Here is a 21390-nt window from a genome sequence, read left to right on the forward strand (position 1 = left end):
ATTGATGCTTTTGAACTGTGGTGTTGGAGAAGACTCTTGTGAGTCCCTTGGACTGCAAGGAGATCCAACCAGTCCATTCTGAAGGAGATCAGCCCTGGGATTTCTTTGGAGGGAATGATGCTGAAGCTGAAACTCCAGTACTTTGGCCACCTCATGCGAAGAGTTGACTCACTGGAAAAGACTCTGATGCTGGGAGGGATTGGGGGCAGGAGGAGAAGGGGACGACAGAGGATGAAATGGCTGGATGGCATCACTGACTCGATGGACATGAGTCTCAGTGAACTCCAGGTATTGGTGATGGACAGGGAGGCCTGGCACGTGCTGCTATTCATGGGGTCACGAAGAGTCCGACACAACTGAGCAACTGAACTGAACTGAAGAGACTAAAAGATATTTATAAGATTTTCATCTCTTAAGAAAGCATCCTGGGACTTCTTTGGCGATCTGGTGGTTAAGATTCTGAACTCCCCAGATGTAGAAGATGGACTTGTGGACACAGCTCAGGGAGGAGAAGGTGGGATGAACTGAGAGAGTAGCATTGAAATATATACATTACCATGTTTAAAACAGAGCTAGTGGGAAGTTGCTGTACAACACAAGGAGCTCAGTCTGGTGCTCTGTGATGACCTAGAGGGGTGGGATGGGGGATGGGCTGGAGGGTCAAGAGGAAGAGGATACATGTATACATATGACTGATTCATGTTGTTATACAGCAGAAACCAACACAACATTGTAAAGAAATTATCCTCCAATTAAAGATACAAACAAACTGCATTCTCAATACAGGGGGCATGGGTTCTGTCCTGGTCAGAGAGCTAAGATCCCACATGCACCATGTGCGTGGATGCTACGTCGCTTCAGTTGTATCCGACTCTTTGCGACCCTATGGACCATAGCCTGCCAGGCTCCTCCATCCATGGGATTCTCCAGGCGAGAACACTGGAGTGGGTTGTCATGCCCTCCTCCAGGGAATCTTCCCGACCCAGGGATCGGACCACGTCTCTTAAGTCTCCAGCATTGTCACAGAGCAGACAAAAAAAAAAAGCATCCTGATAATCTTCTATATTTCTAATAGTTTTCCTATTATTATTCTTTAAAAGATACACATGGTCTGGTTTTCTGTTTGTGTGAATTTTCTCTTGTAAAGATTTTTCAGTTTCTTGAATGTGTATCTAAGTATATATACACTTTGACATATATACTCTTCTATAAATATATACCCCAATAGTGGAGTTAATTAACTATTTGCATTTTGTCCTTCAGTGAGTAAACGATGTTTTCCAGGAGAGCTGGCTAGTATCATTACAACAGTCAGTTGAGATGTGAATCGATGACCCAAGGATGCTTTTCTGCTTCCTCCTGAAACTGATGAGTACAGAGCTGTCATATTGATTGATATTCTCATGTGAAATAATTACTGATCAGGGTGAGGAAGAAGTACAGACTAGGAAACAATATGCTTTCACGTTTTTTTTTAAATCTGTTTATCAACCTAAAAGTCTTTGTTGCAGCCTTATCCTCTTTTCAAAACCCAGATAAGTCTGTTCTTCCCGTGCCTGTTGTTTTAATAGCTTCAGAAGCATTCTCCTTAGTAAGCCTTTAAATCCCTTATCAGAGTTGGGCAGATCATCGGGTTCAAATATCCACAGTGAGTGAGATCCAACTGCGAATGGGAGGCTGACATGGCTCGTTGTACATTGCTGGTGATTTTCGGTGTGTTTTTTTGGAACTGATGAAAATTATAGTCTTTGTCTCTTCTGACATCTGATCCCACATTTGACTAATTAAAAAACAGAGCTGAGGCATTATAGTGTGAAGCCATAAAAATGGCAGGGCATGTGTGCTTGAACAGTAAATGTGGTCTCTAGGAACAAGTTTACCAGTAATCAGTTGTATTTACCTGAGCTTAGTTTATTTTTCTTGGCGTTCTGCAAGCTAACATACTTATTTTTCCACTCAGATTAGGAAATGGAAGCACCTTGAGCCAGAATTTGTATGCTGATAGTAGGAAATCCCTTAACTTTATTGGTTTTTGCTCAAGATTGTGAATTTCAATTCCAATGTTTGGTGTCAAATGCGAACAACTGAAAGCGATGTGACTTGGATGTGATTGACATTCCACAGGACTCTCTGCTCATATCTGGATTTTAAATGCTTTATGGCAACCACTCCAGTATTTTTTGCCTGGAGAATCCCATAGACAGAGGAGCCTGGCAGGCTGCAGTCCATGGAATCACAAAGAGCCGGACACGACTGAAGTGACTTAGCGTACCTGAAGTCAACCTATCCAAAAGTATAGTCTGCAGACCAGAATCTCACAGGCTAGCTTCAGGACTGGGTTCCCTGGTGAAATGAGATTGGGAAATTCATCACCCTCTAGCACGCTTCTTGTGCCTGCTCAGCGATGTTCACATATTAAACCCTAAGACTTGCAGCAGTGAAGAGTTCTGTTTAGACAGTTTAATCCCAGGACATTTCTCTCCTCGTTGACTCAGGATGATTTTTTTTCAAAACAAAATGCTTATGAACAGACAGGAAACACACGATTTGAAAAAATGTGTCCTGGGAAATGCCTCTCTAACTCGTTCAGCGGAAGACCTGTCAAAGGGCGGTGTTTTCTGTACTTTTGGAGGACGTTTTGGACAGTATTTTCATTCTTTGTATAAGCCAAAAAAAGGATATGTGTGTGTGTGCACACAAGTGTGTGCCAGCACACAGGTGCATTTGAATAGGTAGTATTTCTCTTTTCAACTACAAAAAAAAGAAAAATGGAAAACAGGGTGACCTGTGCCCAGCTTCACCCTCCTAAAATGACCTTTGAAAGCCCTTCAACTTTAGGCTCTCAACTCTCAGCTGTTTCTGATGAAGCCGCATCTGCTGAGAAGCTCCTCATGGGAAATCACTGCCCACTTGATTTCATACTAAAATCCATCATGCATACACTGTCACTTTGACATAGTTTGTGCATTTCTTGAGATAGTCGCTCCTAACTTCGCTGATCAGCCATAAATTTTGACTGAGTAGGAAAACTACTGGCTCAACTACTTCCTGAAACAATGGTTTTAAGAATGTCTGCATATTCATGTGAAAAGAGAAGCACGTTTATCATTCGACCACATGTACCATCAATTCATAAGAAAGCATGGAATTTACGGAGAAAAGTAAATATGTTTATGAGAGGTTATGTTGATATGTCTGAATATAGGAAGTTTTAGAAGATTGACATTAATCCTTAATTCACAGTCTAATTCTGACTATAGGGTCCCTACCTTCCTGGCCTCTACCCACTAGATACCAGTAACCTCCCCTCTTTCTCTCCCCCATTGTGACAACCGAAAATGTCTCCCAGTGTTGACAAATGTCTCCACGAGGGCAAAATCATTAACCTTCTCTCCCTCACTGAGAACTATCAGTTTAGACTAGGTTCAGAGTTGCAAAGTCAATATATTGGCTTTCTAGTGAAAGTGAAAGTCGCTCAGTCGCATCTGACTCTTTGCGACCCCATGAAATTCTCCATGGAATTCTCCAGTCCAGAATACTGGAGTAGGTAGCCTTTCCCTTCTCCAGAGGATCTTCCCAGCCCAGGGATCGAACCCAGATCTCCCGCACTGCAGGCAGATTGTTTATCAGATGAGCCACAAGGGAAGTCCATTGGCTTTCTGTCTTCAAAGAGTTTTCTGCAACCCATGAATTCTCTGCAGTCAGCGTTGTCTCACATCCTCAGAATATTCAAATCATGCCACCAACATTGCATATTACCCAAGTGAAGAATATGTGGCTTATCTTGGCCTGAAAGAGAATCTTGTCACATTGATTGTCATTTTAAGTAGAGAGAGAGGAGTCAGAGAGAAACTTTTACCTGGGGCACTTTGGCAAAAATCTATGTTAAATCGACCAGTTCTACAAAGTATATGACATTGACTGACTGTTCATGGTGGGTGTTTTGGTTAGCCATGTTATTTATTCTTGGGTAAATTTTAATATTTTAAGGACTCCTTTTTTATTGTAAGCAAAACTTTTTTTTCGTATGGCAATATTCATATGCTCAGTTGTATCATATCGTCCACTGGCAGAAACCTAATATGGGGAATTCCCTGGTGGTTCAGTCGTTAGAGCTCTGCTGGCTCATTGTGAGGTTGGGGGTTCAATTCTGGGTGGGGGAACTAAGATCCCCACAAGCCAGGGTGGCCAAAGATAAGTAAACAAATAAATAACATTATTAATAACATTGCTAATGATACCTTTGATTCCCAATCCCAATTGTAACAAGTCCTTGGATAATTCTACCAAATTAACATTTGTTAAAGCAGAATTCAGATTCTACCCTTCTCTACCCCAAATTTCCTTCTTCCGCCCCACCATCCCCAACTTATCTCCTCCTTCCCGACTGCACTTTGGCAAACCCTACAAAGCTGGACTGTTTTACTGATGCACATAACAGGCTCTCCTCCTTCTGCACCTGTTTTCCTGGGATTTCTTCCTCTTGGAGTGGCACCATCCTTCCGCCCCTCCAAGGTGTCTCTCGTGCCAAGATCTTTGTGGTCCCAGTTGAATGTCCTCCCTCCCCTCCTCTGAGCCCAGATGCTGTATGTTCAGCGTTTCACCTTACATTTTTGCATTATAATTTACATATGGGTTTTGCTTTGCGCTCCTTGCTAGAGTCTAAGTCTTAACAGAAGGTACTATACATGAACCATCCTTATACTGTACAACACGTGTGTTTGTACAGGGCTCTGATTAAGCAAACACATTCGCTGGATGTTGTCTTATTTCCTTCCAAGGTCTGGTGCTTTAAACTACACAAACCTGTCTTTATACTTACTGTGTCTATTGTCTTTTGGCAGCTATATATGACAGTAAAATCACCAGGGGTAGCTCCGGCATAATTTTAAAGGGATCAGAGCAACCACCAAAAAGTTTGATTAATTAAATAATGCACAAGTTGAGCACAAGAGCCAGCTTTGAAAAACTAATCTGAAATAAATGAACAGAAAAGTGAAAACAGACATATGACATTGATGGTATTCTACTCCACTCTCTCCTGGCTTCCCCCCACCCTCTCCCTCCTTCCTTTCTTCCCTCTCTCCTTTCATCCTGGATAGACATCAATGACAAGGCTTTTTTAGTTTGTCACAGGAGCCATACTAGGTAACCAGTTGTGATACAATTCCATACACTTCTTTTTAATTTTCAATCTAAAAATCTAAAATTTCTGAATCTCGCTTTTACTTCTGACAACAAATATATCTAAAAACGTGTTAATGACTCATATTTAAAAACAATGGCAATAGGTTAACCTAAAGCTTGAATTTTCAGGGAATTCTCATGTAGCACTAACATCCTAGGACACTAAGTTAAAAATCTTGTTTTATGGATAGAATGCCTTTTGTGTTGCCATACCACACTAATCCCTCCATCCTAGCCATCAAATTTAAATTGTGGTGATAATATAAACAAGTTAGGTTAAAGAAGGTTTCTTTTTTAACGACCAGATTAAAACACTTCTGGCATTTTCCCCCCCTCTTTTATAATTTTATCTCAAAGTAGATATAACACATTTTCAAAAGACAGTCCAAAATAGAACTCAGTGTATAATCCTTGTTAATTGTGGCTGTGTCTTGTAGTAATGTGCATGGTCCTCTCATACAAATAGGAATTAGGGAGCCACCTCACTTCACAGGGAATTAACTAAATGGTGCTAAACCGGTTACTCCAAGAGGTACAGGAGAAAGAACCGTGGCTTTCATTTCCCTGCAGAGTCTCCTTGGGGTTGGGGGGAGGTGTCTGGCGCCACAAAAGGAATTAGGCTCCAGTTTGAACAGAAACCTGAAGGCTATTAAGTTTATTTTAAGAATGTGTTGCCAGAGATCTAATAAATTTCTCCATTGCCGCAGGCAGTGCATGCGTGAAATCTTGCTGCACCAGGTGTTTGGTTTTTTTTTTTTTTTTTTCCTTTCCCCAAAAGCAGGAGAGGGTGTGAATCTTCTTGACAGACTTAACTGACACATTTTTGATGAAGTAGTTATTGTTTCTATGAAAGTATGGTGGTTTTTCAATTTTACTCCTATTTGTAAATGGGGAAGGGGGAGAGGAAATGATAGAAAATTAATTATTCCTGGTTGCTTTTAAAAGAAATGAGTAAGTCTCCCCACATTTAAATATGTATATAATATTTGATCATTTTAAACACATGACTTTTGTGATTTTCTGCTTAACCACAGTGTTTGAGATCACAGTCTCTTAAATGGAAAGACCAGTAGACTAGGAGTGAAAACCTCCGGGATTTATTCCTCTTCTGCAAATAGCTGCTTTGTAATCTTATTCAAATCACAGCCTTTCCGGATCTTGCAAAAACAGAGCCAAGAGAAAAGATGCAATCAAGAGTTCATTCTTGCTCTAAAGTGCTTGGAGTGTGTACATGCCTTGTTCAACAACATAATTATTTCTTGAATTAGTTGATGTTCTTGATTCGAATACAGAATCCCACTTTCATTTTCAGAAAATAGTCTCCCCAGTTACTCATGTTACCACTGGAAAATGATGGCGCTAGTTTTTAATTTTGACTGCACGTGATCAGCTTGGAACCCGCCTGTTGTAAATGAGAGTTCACCTTGAAATTATACATTTGCCTTGTCCTTTGTCCTCTCTAGAGCTACCTCTGAATTCCGTATCCTAGGCATACATACCAAGAGGGAAGACATTCATTCCACCAGGTTTAAACTCCTAACGAAGAAAGCGAAGTATTGCACGATTAGGTTTGATTAAGGAAGTATTTTTAAGCCCTAGGTTAGGAGATATAAGCTCATAGTTCTCCCCTTACTTTTTTCATTTTGTTACAGGCGCTGAAAATAAGCACATTCGTTTTTTCTCTAGAGATGGAGTTGGGGGAAGGGACATGCTTGGAGAACTCTGGAGGACTCCTGCAGGTTGGGGCTTGCTGACTGACCCAGCTGTGGCCCTGATGGAGCACATCCGTTAACCTGGAAGAAGGGTTCTCCTCCCAGCATCCCTTGCTTTGGGCTATGGCTCCCAGTTCGTTCATAAAACCAAAGGGTCATATCCTTCTTAACTTTTCTGTGATTCAGTCTCAGATATTTGAAAACTGACCTTCATACCCTTGTTTCCCTACCTAATTCTTATTATTTGTCAGCCTCACTCTGCATAACACAAGAGGGCTTCCTGATGGTCCAGGGAAGCACACTCAGACCATCAGTTTTGCTTCAGTCCACAGGCAGTCATTTAGAAATTAGGTTAAAGCAAATTAAAATTCAGCTGGAGTCACCTATACGTAGAATGGTGACCTAAGGGAAGTGATGTGATTACTCAGAAGTGTAAAAGCAGTACTAGCAGGCTGTATCTGAATCCTAGGTCTATCACATACTATTGATGCTGTTGTTGCTTAGTCGCTCAGCTGTGTCTGACTCTTTGCAACCCCATGGACTGTAGCCCTCCAGGCTCCTCTGTTCATGGGTTTTCCCAGCCAAGAATACTGGAGTGGGTTGCCATTTCCTTCTCCAGGGGATCTTCCCAACACAGGAATCGAACCCACATCTCCTATGTCTCCTGCATTGCAGGTGGGTGGGTTCTTTACCATTGTGCCATCTGGGAAGCCCATGTCCCAGTGATAAAGAATCCACCTGACAATGCAGGAGATGCAAGAGATGCAGGTTTGGTCCCCAAGTCTGGAAGATCCCCTGGAGAAGGAAAGAGCAACCCACTTCAGTATTCTTGCCTGGAAAATCCCATGGAGAGAGGAGCCTAGTGGGCTACAGTCCATGGGGTCACAAAAGAGTTGGACATGACTGAACTAATGCACACTAAAGCTCAATTCCACGCGGCTTATGTGATAGTTACCCAGATATCACAGTGCGTGTGTGCTTTTTTCTTAGGAAGGGTGTGTGTGTAAGTGCCTTTCCTAAGAATAGCCTAGAAGACCTCTGCACAAGCACATGTATCCATAGAAGTCAACATGTGCTATGCTTATTTCTCTCCCCCTCCGGGTCTTGGTCATGGTGCTTGTTTTTCTATACATTTCTACATATATTCTCTACATGTCTCTGTGGATCTGACCCCTTGTGCTGTGCACCCTAGTTTTTAGAACGTGTTTGATAGTGGGAGGGCTTCCCCTGTGGCTCAGCAATAAGGAGTCTGCTTCTGAATGCAGGAGATGCAGGTTCAATCCCTCGGTCTGGAAGATCCGCTGGAGGAGGGCATGGCAACCCACTCCAGTATTCTTGCCTAGAGAATTCCATGAACCGAAGAGCCTGGTGGGCTACAGTCTATGGGGTCGCAAAGATTCGGATACGACTAAGTGACTAACACTTACTTACTTACTCCCTCTTTGTCTTTAATATCCAGTTACTTCAATAGAAAAAGGAGAGGGAAATAAATATTGAGTAAATGTCCTGAGCTCCTATCAAATTCTTTGAAGTTCCCCCTTTACTGAATTTCTTATCTCTGTTCTTATACTTAATCTTCCAGGAACACTTCACCTCCCCTCCCCACCATCTCGCTGAGTATCCAAATACCTGTGCTTAAGACTGCATTTAAACGCTATCTCTGCCGTGAATTTGTCTTTGATCCCCTCAGGTCAGCATAATCTCTCCCTCTTGTGAGCTCCCCCAGCTCTTTATCAGTGCCGCTCTCCTAGCAGTTGTCAGCCTCTAGCTTATGCACATTATCTATGTACTCAAGCCATCTTCCATGGTTGAGTGTCAACTCCTGGGGGTGGAGGGTGGATGTTAAGAGCTAGTTGGCTCCAGCTTCGCACCTGGTGCTTTTCCATAAACAGTAGAATCCACCTGACTATAAGGGCCAGAAAACAGAATTCCAGGAGCTCTCAGAGGTTCTGTTATGGAAGATTCTAAGGTCAAGCAAATTTTTGTTCTTTTTTTTTTACTAATTAATTTTTCTTATTGGATTATAGTTGATTTACAATGTTGTGTTAGTTTCTCTTTGTACAGCAAAATGAGTCACTTATATCCACTCACTTTTAGATTCTATTCCCATGTTGTTGTTCAGTCGCTAAGTCATGCCCAACTGTTTGCAAGCCCATGGACTGCAGGACACCAGGATTCCCTTTCCTTCAGTTCAGTTAAGTTGCTCAATCTTGTTTGACGCTTTGCGACCCCATGGGCTGCGGCACATCAGGCTTCCTGTCCATCACCAACTTCTGGAACCTACTCAAACTCATGTCCATTGCATCGGTGATGCCATCCAACCATCTCATCTTCTGTCGTCCCCTTGTCCTCCTGCCTTCAATCTTTCCCAGCATCAGGGTCTTTTCCAAGGAGTCAGTTCTTCGTATCAGGTGGCCAAAGTATTGGAGTTTCAGCTTCAGCATCAGTCCTTCCAATGAACACCCAGGACTGATCTCCTTTAGGATGGACTGGCTTGATCTCCTTGCAATCCAAGGGACTCTCAAGAGTCTTCTCCAACATCACAGTTCAAAAGCATCAATTCTTTGGCTCTCAGCTTTCTTTATAGTCCAACTTTCATATCCATACATGACTACTGGAAAAACCATAGCTTTGACTAGATGGACCTTTGTTGGTAATGTCTCTACTTTTTAATATGCTGGCTAGGTTGGTAGTAACTTTTCTTCCAAGGAGCAAGCACCTTTTAATTTCATGGCTGTAGTCACCATCTGCAGTGATTTGGGAGCCCCCCAAAAATAAAGTCTCTCACCATTTCCACTGTTTCCCTATCTATTTGCCATGAAGTGATGGGACTGGATGCCATGATCTTAGTTTTCTGAATGTTGAGTTTTAAGTCAACTTTCTCACTCTCCTCTTTTATTTTCATCAAGAGGCTCTTTAGTTCTTCTTCGCTTTCTGCCATAAGATTGGTGTCATCTGCGTATCTGAGGTTATTGATATTTCTCCCGGCAATCTTGATTCCAGCTTGTGCTTCATTTAGCCCAGCATTTCTCATGATGTACTTTGCATATAAGATAAATAAGCAGGGTGACAATATACAGCCTTGACATACTCCTTTCCTGATTTGGAACCAGTCTGTTGTTCCATGTCCAGTTCTAACTGCTTCTTGACCTGCATACAGATTTCTCAAGAGGCAGGTCAGGTGGTCTGGTATTCCCATCTCTTTCAGAATTTTCCACAGTTTACTGTGATCCACACAGTCAAAGGCTTTGGCGTAGTCAATAAAGCAAAAGTTGATGTTTTTCTGGAACTCTCTTTTTCAATGTCTTTCATTATCTATCTCCCACAGTTTGCTCAAACTCATGTCCATTGAGTTAATGATGCTATCCAACCATCTCATCCTCTGTTGTCCACTTCTCCTCTTGCCTTCAATCTTTCCCAGCATCATGGTCATTATAAGTATTGAGTAGAGTTCCCTGTGCTATATGATAGGTTCTTATTAGTTATCTCTTTTATATATAATAGTGTGTATATGTCAATCCCAATCTATCCCTCACCCCACTTCATTCCTGGTAACCATAAGTTTGTTTTCCCCATCTGTGACTCAGTTTTTGTTTTATAAGTGGGTTCATATATACCATTTTATAAGATTTGATGTATAAGTGATATCACATGATATTTTTTTCTGTCTGACTTACTTCATTCAGTATGACAATCTCAAGCAAAGTTTCAAAGTTCATCCTAACACCAAAAGGGCAATGAAATAAATCCCTTATTTTAATTTTAATTTTTGATTTTCACAATAATTAATAACATTGATGCTGATGGTAGTTGCATGGCCACTGCCCTTACTTTCTAAGAGAACAAGACTGCTTAAGAATCAAATTATCAAATTTTCCCTATAAATTAGGTAGTATTGTTATCTTAATCTTTTCTATATTAATATCTATCTTTACTGCTGATTTAAAGCTTGATATCCAGCTTTTTCAAACAGCCATATATTTGATTTCCAATTCACTCCCAGGCTGAACTTTATTCTAAACAAATGGAACTGTAGCAAGCTAGAGTCAAACATGACTGAGCAAATGAACTGAGAACTGAGCAAGCTAGAAAATCTTAGGGCTTCCCTGGTGGTTAAGATAGTAAAGAATCTGCCTGCAATGCAAGAGATCCAGGTTCGATAAGAAAATCTTAGCAGGCTGGAAAAATATTACCACTGGAATTATGTTCTATTGGAAGCTAACTTTCTTCATGAAAAAAAAAAAGTTGTCAGAGCTTAAACAGGCACCCAGAAATGACCGTTTATTTAAGCACAAGTCAAAGTGGATACACCACCAGTTTTGTATTGAAAGCAGTGTGCTTTGTCTTTACAGAAATTAGGCAGCCCTAAGTTCCTAGGGAGGGCTAATTGAAGGTTGTGACTCTTTGTTATTCTAAAAAAATCTGTTGTGTTCCCATTGAGAAAGAAGCTGAAGATGACTGAAGACCAGCTGGAAAAGTTCAAAAGAGGTCTTTTCATCACAGCCTTAATGGCTGTGCTGTCAGGGTTTGGGGACAAAGCATTTGGGAGTGTGGTTATCAGCTGTCAGACACCTGTTGTATGGATTTATGACACCGGTTACGACTTTAATTTGTTTCCAATGGGAATAGCTTCTTGATGGCAGAATCTCTTAGAAAACCAAAGAATGATGTGGAAGTGAAATTTTGTCAGTTTTTTAGGTTGCTTGCTGCTGCTGCTGCTGCTAAGTCACTTCAGTTGTGTCCGACTCTGTGCGACCCCATAGACGGCAGCCCACCAGGCTCCCCCATCCCTGGGATTCTCCAGGCAAGAACACTGGAGTGGGTTGCTGTTTCCTTCTCCAATGCATGAAAGTGAAAAGTGAAAGTGAAGTTGCTCAGTCGTGTCTGACTCTTCGAGACCCCATGGACTGCAGCCTACCAGGCTCCTCCATCCATGGGATTTTCCAGGCAAGAGTACTGGAGTGAGGTGCCATTTCCTTCTCTAAATTCATCTAAAATTTCATATTCAGTAAGCTGTGGCTATTATTATTAAAAGGGTCAACACTGATTATTCCTATACTTTGAGGTTTTATGGGAATCTACATGGTAGGTAACCTGTAACATGTAATAAATAACGTGTCTTTACATTATTTTTCTGTGGACTAGTTTTTGAGACTTTATTGAATTTGCTACAGTATTGCTCCTGTTCTATGTTTGGGGCTTTTTTTTTTTTGGCCACAAGGCATGTGGGATCTTCGCTCCCCAACCAGGGATCGAACCTGCACCCCCTGCATTGGAAGGTGAGGTCTTAACCACTGGACCTCCAGGGAAGTCCCTTTACATTCTTTAGATGAAGTACAGAGTTCCATGTGCAAGACTGATTTTATTTTATTTTTTTATCCTTAAATCTTTTAATGTTGCAGAATTTCATTCCTTTGAACTAAAAATAGGAGCTGCATCAAAATGAACTTATGTGCAAGGTCAGTTTTAATAATCAGAGTTACAATAAAGTTCAGCTTAGCTCTTCAGGTCCTTATAGTACTCCTGCACAATAAGTAGTGCCTAAAATTTTGCAGATTCTGAGATGCAATATGATTCCCGTATGTCGAAATCAGAAGAGTCCTGTACTATTTAATTCTATTTAGAGTGAAGCTTTATACACTAACATTCTAGCCTCTAGTAAGATATCTACTTAAAAATCCTCAATGTAGACTGAACACTGAGCATTTAAAACAATTACCTGGACTGAGTCTTGGTCTTGTGAAGCAAAGTTTCTCAGTGTTTCTTTGGAATTTTATTTCAAATAAAAGCTGAAAGTGGTGGACATATGAAGTCCTTGGTGGACTTATTCAGCTGTCTGTCACTTGAAACCCTTGATTAACCAGTAACCTGGCACTCTGATCCTTCCAGGACATAAACACCAACCGGAAAATAAGCTTTATAAATCTGTAAGTAGAGGTGAAATTGGCCATCCCTAAGACCATCTCTGCTACTTTATAATGCAACAGAAGGGTTAAACAGGGCTTTTGTCATCAATAACCTCTGGAGGTCTAATCTAGACAAATCCAAATTCCAGTAATTCACATTCATAGGCAATCATTTAAAATCTTTACATAGTGTTCATAGACGTATGCAAGACACTTCAGAAAGAGTGCTATGAAAAATAATTTTATTTCGGAAATTCTCTGGTGGTCCTGTGGTTAGGACTTGGGACTTTCATTGCCAGGGCCCCACTTTCTATTCCTGGTTGGGGAACTAAGATCCTGTAAGCAGCATGGCACAGTCAAAAAAAGATTTTTTTAATTAAAATTTTTGTTGTTGTTTTAAAAAGATACAGCGCTAAAAGGGATATGTTACATTTATATAGGATATTTATATTGCCCGATAAATGAAGCATTTCTGAACTTCTTTCAACCAAGATGTTAGAGTGTCTAATTCATTAAATCAGCATTTTTCTAACCGTAAGCAAAATGAACTCCCTGCTCTCCTAGGTCATGGGTTACAATGGGAGGAAGCAGAGTGAACAAACAAAAACGAAAGCGTAAATGGGATACGAGGTTGTGGAAAGCACTGTAAGGAAAAATTACCAGAATAAAGGTGCTCAAAAAGGCTGGGTTTTTTATTGGTGTTTGCCATTTCATATTGAATGTCAAAAGGCCTCATTGACTTGAGATTCTTAAAACATACAATATTTAGGAAAAGGGTAATATTTTCTAGAGTATTTCAGGAAAGAGAATCAGATCTTAAAATTAGCTAAAAATGATTAAAGAGAAATGGTATGCTTAATGATTTCATTCTTAGACATAGGGGGAAGAGACAGTCAGGAAGAAAGTATACAGAACTATAATAAAATTCATTTGTTGAACACATTAAACACAAGAGTTACTGAATAGGTCAGATGTGATTAATCACAGTCAAGTCAAACTGTAGTATGTGTTTTACTTTTATTTTTTGTGAGCTGAGAACCGTTAAGAAATAAGGAATAAAACAGGAGTTGCAAAGTATCCATTTTATAACTGAAAATCATATTTACTCCATAGGCCTTTTATCGACAGTCAAGGAAGAAGTCGGTAGACCTCACAATGTCCCTGCCATTACACTGGCTTTGGACTAGCAGGATGAATTTGACCAGGGCCTGTCCTGGGGTGGGGGAGTCGGGGGGGTGCTCGGGTAGAATAAGCATGAAGATAAAGAATTACAATTACCCTGATTGAAGATACAGAAGAAGTACCCACAGCATGCTAAGCCAGGCTTCCTGAGCTGGTGATTTGGCCTTAAACAAATAAAGGAGGAGCAGGAAGCTACAGGTATTCTGAGCAGAAGACTTCCCACATGCAAAAATCACTCAAGTTCAGAAAACAATGAGAAGTTGGGTATGAGTGGCTGTTCCTCCCCGTGGAGAAGCGATGGGACATGAAGCTGTAGGTATTCAGATGGACTGACTGGCTTGGTACAGCTGGACCAGAAGTTCGGAAGAAAGTCTAGGACTTGATGGAGCCACAATCTGAATGAGAGGGAAGTGCAGCATAAAGTTGTTTTCAAGTAATAATGAGAAATCAGAAAGCTGTTAGGTATTAATTTAGGTAATTAAATGTTATTCTATTTTTGTTGGCTATCTATGACTTTTTAGAAGAAATGTTCTCAATAATAGAACATAAAGGCAATAATGTAAAAAAGTATTTTTAAAGACAGCAAGACCAGGTCTTGGTGATGGTAAAAGAATGAATGGCCACTCTCAGTCTCTGATGAAAATGACTACAATTAGGAAATGTGTATAATTAAACAGTAGGAGAGGATATCCAGTAAATTGCAAAACTGCCCAAAACAATCGACAGATGAACAGATGCAGAATTACTGAGATGAGAGGGCTGGAATGATGACAGGAGGCTTCATGGAGGAGATGGTAAAGGGAGACTTTGAGTAGAAAGTTCAAGCAGAAGAGTGATGGGGACATCATCACTGTAGGCAGGAGAGTAGAAGTGGCAAGAAGAGCCAGGGTGACAAATTCACGGAGCAGCAAGACTCTTGGCTAAACCTCAGAGTAAGCAGGTTAGAGGCAAATGGAATAAGACAGGGCAGGTGAAACCAGAAATCTGCAAAGATTGCCTCATGGCTTGATGTGCACTGCAGCTGTAGGGAGATGGGGTGAAGGAGGACTGAGGATTTAAGGCAGATTAAGAGTCAGGCAGTTGGTGAGCTGGGTAGATTTGAGAATGCTTGGTGCATCGCGAGGAACCGGCGAACTTTTGTCGAAGGAGGCTACATTTGTATCACACTGTAATGCATGCATCAGAGAAGGCAATGGCACCCCACTCCAGTACTTTTGCCTGGAAAATCCCATGGACGGAGGAGCCTGGTGGGCTGCAGTCCACGGGGTCACGAAGAGTCGGACACGACTGAGCAACTTCACTTTCACTTTTCATGCATTGGAGAAGGAAATGGCAACCCACTTCAGTGTTCTTGCCTGGAGAATCCCAGGGACGGGGGAGCCTGGTGGGCTGCCGTCTATGGGGTCGCACAGAGTCGGACACGACTGAAGCGACTTAGCAGCAGCAGTAGTAATGGATGCATGCAAGGCTTATCTCACTTGACCCAAGCATTAATTAACATTACCTTCATTTTACTCTCCAGATGAGGAAACAGGGGTCTAGGAAAGAAACTTGCTCAAAATCAAACAGCAGATAGAAGTGAAGTAGGCTGTGGACTCCAGGTTGGGGAGCACTCAGCCTGTGCCGCCCACCCCCTCCAGAACAGTACCCAGTATCTAGGACATGGCAGGCACAATAAGTTAAGAACAGAATGTGGAAAGAACTCCTGTGTCCAATCTATATATCTTATATATTAAAACTTAAATGAAAAGTTGAAACATCTTCAACCCCACCCATCTAAAACACCAAGCAGCTCCCTATTTGTAACGTCTCATGTTATATTCCTGCATTGACAAGCATCAATATTGTTTCTGTATTTTAAGTGTTTTAAGTATTTCAATAAAAATTTCATATTTTTTTGTTTAATGGCTGAATTCTCTTTTGTTTATTTTTATATACCATAAAAATAATAAATTCTAAGATTTTCTATTTGGAGGCTAGTACAGAATGTATCACAATGCACAGTCCCTTACAAATATATTTTTGCTTCTCCCATAGAAGGACTTACAAGAGCACATGGTATGAACATCTTTTTGTTTTTACATGCATTGCCATGTAGCTGTCTAAATGGCTTGTGCTAATTTACGATTTAAACAGCAATAAACAAGAAAAACAATTTCCTTACGTAATCTCAGCTGTACTGGGTGTCCTCTTTCATCTTTCGCACATGTCATTTCAAAGCTCAAAGATGCTGCAATTAAAAAAATTTTTTTTCCAGCAAAGATGAACATTTTTTTTCACATGTTTGTTCACTCACTATGTTTCTCCATGTGCAGATTTTTTATTAAAGCTTTGATGTTTTCCTGTCTCATTTCTCTCTCTAGCATAGCCTTGTGTGAACTCAGAAGGGAAGAAACTGAAATTAAAATTGTGCCTCTAGCTGTGTTTAGTATTTGGGCTTTTTCCCACCCTTTTACAGAAAGGCTTAAAAGCAATTATTGATGCCTTTGTTTATAAACCTCACCTTACTCTGAAATAATTGGTGTAGATCAAAGGAAATAGAAGGATACATGCATAGTGATCAGCTGATAACCACTTCTCTTTTCTTTTACCTAGCAGAGCAGCTTTCACATTATAGAGATCACACACAAGGTTTATTTTCCCCCGCATAGGAAGCCAGCTCCATTTTGAGGGGATGGTGGGAGGAGAAAGCCTTATCTTCAGAGTAGAATGAAATCAATGAAAGGAGCTGTCTGTTTGCTCTAAGGAATGGAGTGGACTCTAGCGGGGAAGGGAGGCGGAGAAGGGATATTTGTTTTTCCTTAAGTGGTTATAATTAAAGCCTTCCACCCAATTGCTCAGTGAACCAGAAAAAGGTATTTGTGAAGCTGTGTGTGTGTGTATGTTTAACACCACGAAAACGACTTGCAGCATTCTTTTTGGCAAAACTTGCTCTCTAGCGGCACCTTGTGGGGAGTGACTCATCCTTCAGCTGGAATATTTGATTTTGTGAAGAAACCGAATCGCTTTTGGTAGTCCTGTGCTCCTTCCTAGTAATCCATTTCCCCTGCTAAAGACTAAAGCATTTTGCGAAGATTTATGTCAGCTATTGTGTGTCTTCGTAACAATGGGTGGACAGTAAGCTGGTTTTCCTTGGATATATTCTAGATTGTGAATCAAGCCAAGTAACTAGAGGGATTCTTAATGCTACATCATTTGAGTCATCTTTGGAATGTCTAAGGTCATTCATTAAAGAGAGCACTAATCTGAGGCTTTACACTTTTGTTTTCCAGGTGGAAACAAATTAACCAAGCAGCATTTTCGTCTGAATTGGGCATGGATCTCCTTTGAAAAGGAATATTACTTGATCAATGAGGACTCCAAATTTCTAGATGTCGTGCTTAAGCGTAGAGGTTATTTGGGAGAGACTTCCTTTATAAGTAAGTTTAATTTGCACTTCTGTCCCCATATCCCTTTTTCTATCAAAATTTCATGATTTTATAATAATTAAAAAATGTTTCATTTTTCTAGTCTAGGTTTAAAGCTTAGGGAGAGATTGACAATTAAAGGCTCCTTAAACTGCTAATGAAACATACCAAAAGTTTTGTGTTGAGGCTAAATCAAAGAAACAAAGCTTGAAAAATAAGGAATATGTAATCAAAATATATATCTCTTCAAAATTTCTACCTACATATGATGTTGCCCTGGTATAAATTAATAACAAAATGGCAATAATCGCTCATATGTGAAAATAATTTAAATGTCACTAGATCTTAGAAGGTTATTTAGTCGCTCAGTCATGTCTGACTCTTTGCAACCCCATGGACTGTAGCCTGCCAGGCTCCTCTGTCCACAGGATTTCCCAGGCAAGAATACTGGAGTGGGTTGCCATTTCCTTCTCCAAAATCTTAGAATAGGCTCAAGCAACTCTGTAATTTATAAGATAAAAGTCTGCTGAAATATCAAATTATGAAAGCTAGTTTGATAATAAGTAAACAAGAAACCTACTTAGTGACCTATTAGGCATTGAAGTATAATTTACTATCTGTTGCGTTCAAATGTTCTAGTAGGTCACTAAAAGTTTCAAGAATCCTAACACTACATAAAAGGTATACGTTGCTACTTTTTTCCAGCATTAACAGAAAGGTGTTAATAAACATTAATCATTTTTTGCTGCTTTACCCCTTTATGTAAAACTGAGAGTCAGAAACACACGAGTAAAACCTTTATCAGCTCTAATCTCACATTCAATTTCATGTAAGTGTAAAATAGAGAAAAGTAGGTATATTTGTACTTTTTTTTTTTTTTTTATATTTGTACTTTTAAGCAGCCATTTTATCAGCACAAAATATTTGGCATGTTAGTGAAAAGTGATTGCCTCCCAGGCAATTATATTATTTTTTAGTAGCCTATGTTATATAGGGGCTTCTCTGGTCTCAGTGGTAAAGAATCCACCTGCCAAAGCAAGAGATGCAGGTTCAATCCCTGGGTGGGAAAGATCCCTTGGAAAAGGAAATGGCAACCCACTCCAGTATTCTTGCCTGGAGAATCCCATGGACAGAGGAGCCTGGCGGGCTACAGTCCATGGGGTCACAAAAGAGTCAGACATGATTTAGTGACTAAACAAGAACAGCAATGTTATACAGACATCTAGGCTCATAGAGTTTTCATGGGGTGAAATAGCTTTCATTGAGAGTATCAACTAAGGTAAGAATCTAGGGAAATGTTGGCAAAATAAAAAAGCGGATAATTGTTTCCAAAATGATTATTTGAAATTTTACTGGTCCACAAAATTAAAAAACTTTTAACAGTAGATCCATATCAATGCACGTACACACACACAGACACACACAGACACACACACACACACACAAGCCCACACATACACATTCCACACACCAAGCTTTTGCCAGGACCACTGTCCCCACCCACCTGCCAGGATTCCTCCTGATGCCTGCATGCAGTATATTAATTACCCCTGATTTCAAAAATGCTTTTTGTTGTTTTAATTTTAGAGGAGGGTTTTCCACACCGTGCTTTGCCAGCTCCTCAAGATTGTTCTAGCTTCAGAAGTACTGGTTGACCCTTAGACCCATCCCCCAGCTTTGCTTTTAGCACATGCCTCATTGTAGACAGTCATTTACAGTCTGTGTTTAACCTTCCAGAGCACAGTGAATGCTCTTATTGCCCTTAAAGACCTGTGCTCTTTCTCTGCACACACAATGTGACCTTCAGATCAGAAATCTGATTAATTCTGTCTTACATGGTCAGTGAGAGATGTGCCTTAACTGTGCTTTGTGCTTGAAAATATAGCAGATAAGTTGCAGGGAAAATAATAACTAAAAAATAGAGCATCTTAGCGACTCTTCAGCAAGGTTTCATCTATTTGCGTGTTACCTAAATTCCCACTCCTAGTATGTGAATTTAATTATTCACTCACTTAGTCACTTGATAGGAATGGGAGAGTTAATAGTTGAAAAATATTTTCAAAATACCAAACGTAAAGCAGAAGCAATGTTATTACAAATTCAATAAAGACTTTAAAAATGGCCCACATCAAACAAAATATTTTTTTTAAACTATCTTTTCAGATTTTTCTCTGTTGCACTTTTAAGCTGGATGCTAAAATACTGAATGAGTGCTCTTTTTTTTCTCTTGCAGTTATTTTTTTCAATGAACCAGTATTTCCTTCTAGTATAGAAATCACTCACAATCCTATAAAGGCTCTATAGCTCTACTAGGTTAACCTCACCAGGTTACTTAGTAACCTGGGGTGATGGAAAGTTGGAAAGACTTCTGTGCATGGCCCTCACTCATCAATCATTGAAGATGGTAATAGAATTTACATTAGGACTGGAATGGGAAAGTCAGGTTAATGTAAAGGGTGATCCCATGGAAGTTCTACAATGGATATTTTTTCATATTACTGTTCCCCTACAACCTCCAATTTTATGTATGGACATTTAGAATTGGATAGTTTTATTATAGCTAATGGGGCTTCCCTGGTGACTCAGTGATAAAGAATCCACTTGCCAATGCAGGAGACTCGAGTTTGATCTCTGGATAGGGAAGATCCCCCTGGAGGAAGAAATGGACACCAACTCCAGTATTCTTGCCTAGAGAATCTCATGGACAGAGGAGCCTGGTGGGCTACAGTCCGTAGGGTCACAAAGAGTCAGACATGACTGAGAAACTGAGCATGCGTGCATTATAGCTAAAGACAGGAGTTGCTTACCTACAGGCACACAGATAATAAACCATGAGTTTTATATATGTATTTTCCCAGAGATAATTGTTCATTTTATAACCATAATAACCCATTGATAAATTAAATCTGTATTTGCATTTCACAGAAGAAATTCAATTTCAAACATATAATTGCTTCCAGTTATCAAACATTTACTAAATACAAGCTATTCAGCTAAGCACATTAAGTACTTTACCCATCGCTTTTTACACTTTACAATCCTTTATTCACTAACTCAACTAGTATTTTATGAGTGCTTGGTAAGTGCCAGACACTGTGTTAGAAAATGGACTATAAGGTAGTGACTGTCATTATGATGTTGTTGTTTAGCTGCTAAGTCACGTTTAATTCCTTTGCAACCCCATGGACTATAGCCCACTAGGCTTCTCTGTCCGTGGGATTTCCCAGGCAAGAATACCGGAGTGGGTTGCCATTCCCTTCTCCAGGGGATCTTCTTGCCCCAGGGATCAAACCTGTGTCTCTTACATCTCCTGCATTGACAGGCAGGTTCTTTACCACTAGCACCACCTGGGAAGGACCTTACTTAACCTCCATGCCATTTTTCCATACCCCAGGAAGAGATGCAATTGTAAATTGTAAATTCAGTAAATCAGAGTAATATGTTTTCTTTAATAGTTATCTTTGAAAAAAAACATCAATTTAAGCCTAATTTGTAAGCTTTTACTTTCCAGAATTCTTTTTGCCCCGTATAATAATATTTCTATAACAGGTATGGTTTTACCAGCTGAGTATTTGTATCTCCAAGTAGGAGCAAAATTTTTGAACATTGACTATGTGACTGTCTTGCCTATTGCATTCAAGTGTGGACCATCTCCTCCACAATCTGTACACCATTTCTTCATCCTTTATTAAAGTTAGGCACCTCTGTCTAGGGCTTCGTGGAGGTATGACGTATTTCGTATGTGTCTACCCACCCGTGTGAGTCTTACGCATGTTACATGAGGATCTTGTTAAAATGATTCTGATTAAGTAAGTTTGGGGTATGGATTTAAATTCTGAATTTCTAACGAGTGCCCAGGTCTTGTTCAAGCTGCTGACCCATGGACCACACTTTAAGTAACAAGGTAGACTAGCCCTGTGTTTAGAGTAGGTCTTATGTGTTAGTTATGAAAAGGGAATCTTTATTTTTACTCCAAGCAAGTTTAATATTCCATCT

General features: G+C 40.2%; 1 protein-coding gene across 1 annotated transcript in view; it reads left to right on the top strand.

Annotated features, from left to right (window-relative positions):
* Positions 1-21390, top strand: part of FREM2 (FRAS1 related extracellular matrix protein 2) — a gene marked incomplete at its 5' end in the record, with an annotated part of 154523 nt that overhangs the window by 55578 nt on the left and 77555 nt on the right. The window contains one exon of the mRNA XM_010835728.1: positions 17260-17406. Within this exon, the coding sequence (XP_010834030.1) occupies positions 17260-17406 (147 nt within the window). The remainder of the gene's footprint in view (positions 1-17259; positions 17407-21390) is intronic.

The sequence above is a fragment of the Bison bison genome, unplaced genomic scaffold (genome assembly GCF_000754665.1).
Source record: "Bison bison bison isolate TAMUID 2011002044 unplaced genomic scaffold, Bison_UMD1.0 scf7180017864048, whole genome shotgun sequence".
NCBI classification, from domain to species: domain Eukaryota; kingdom Metazoa; phylum Chordata; class Mammalia; order Artiodactyla; family Bovidae; genus Bison; species Bison bison.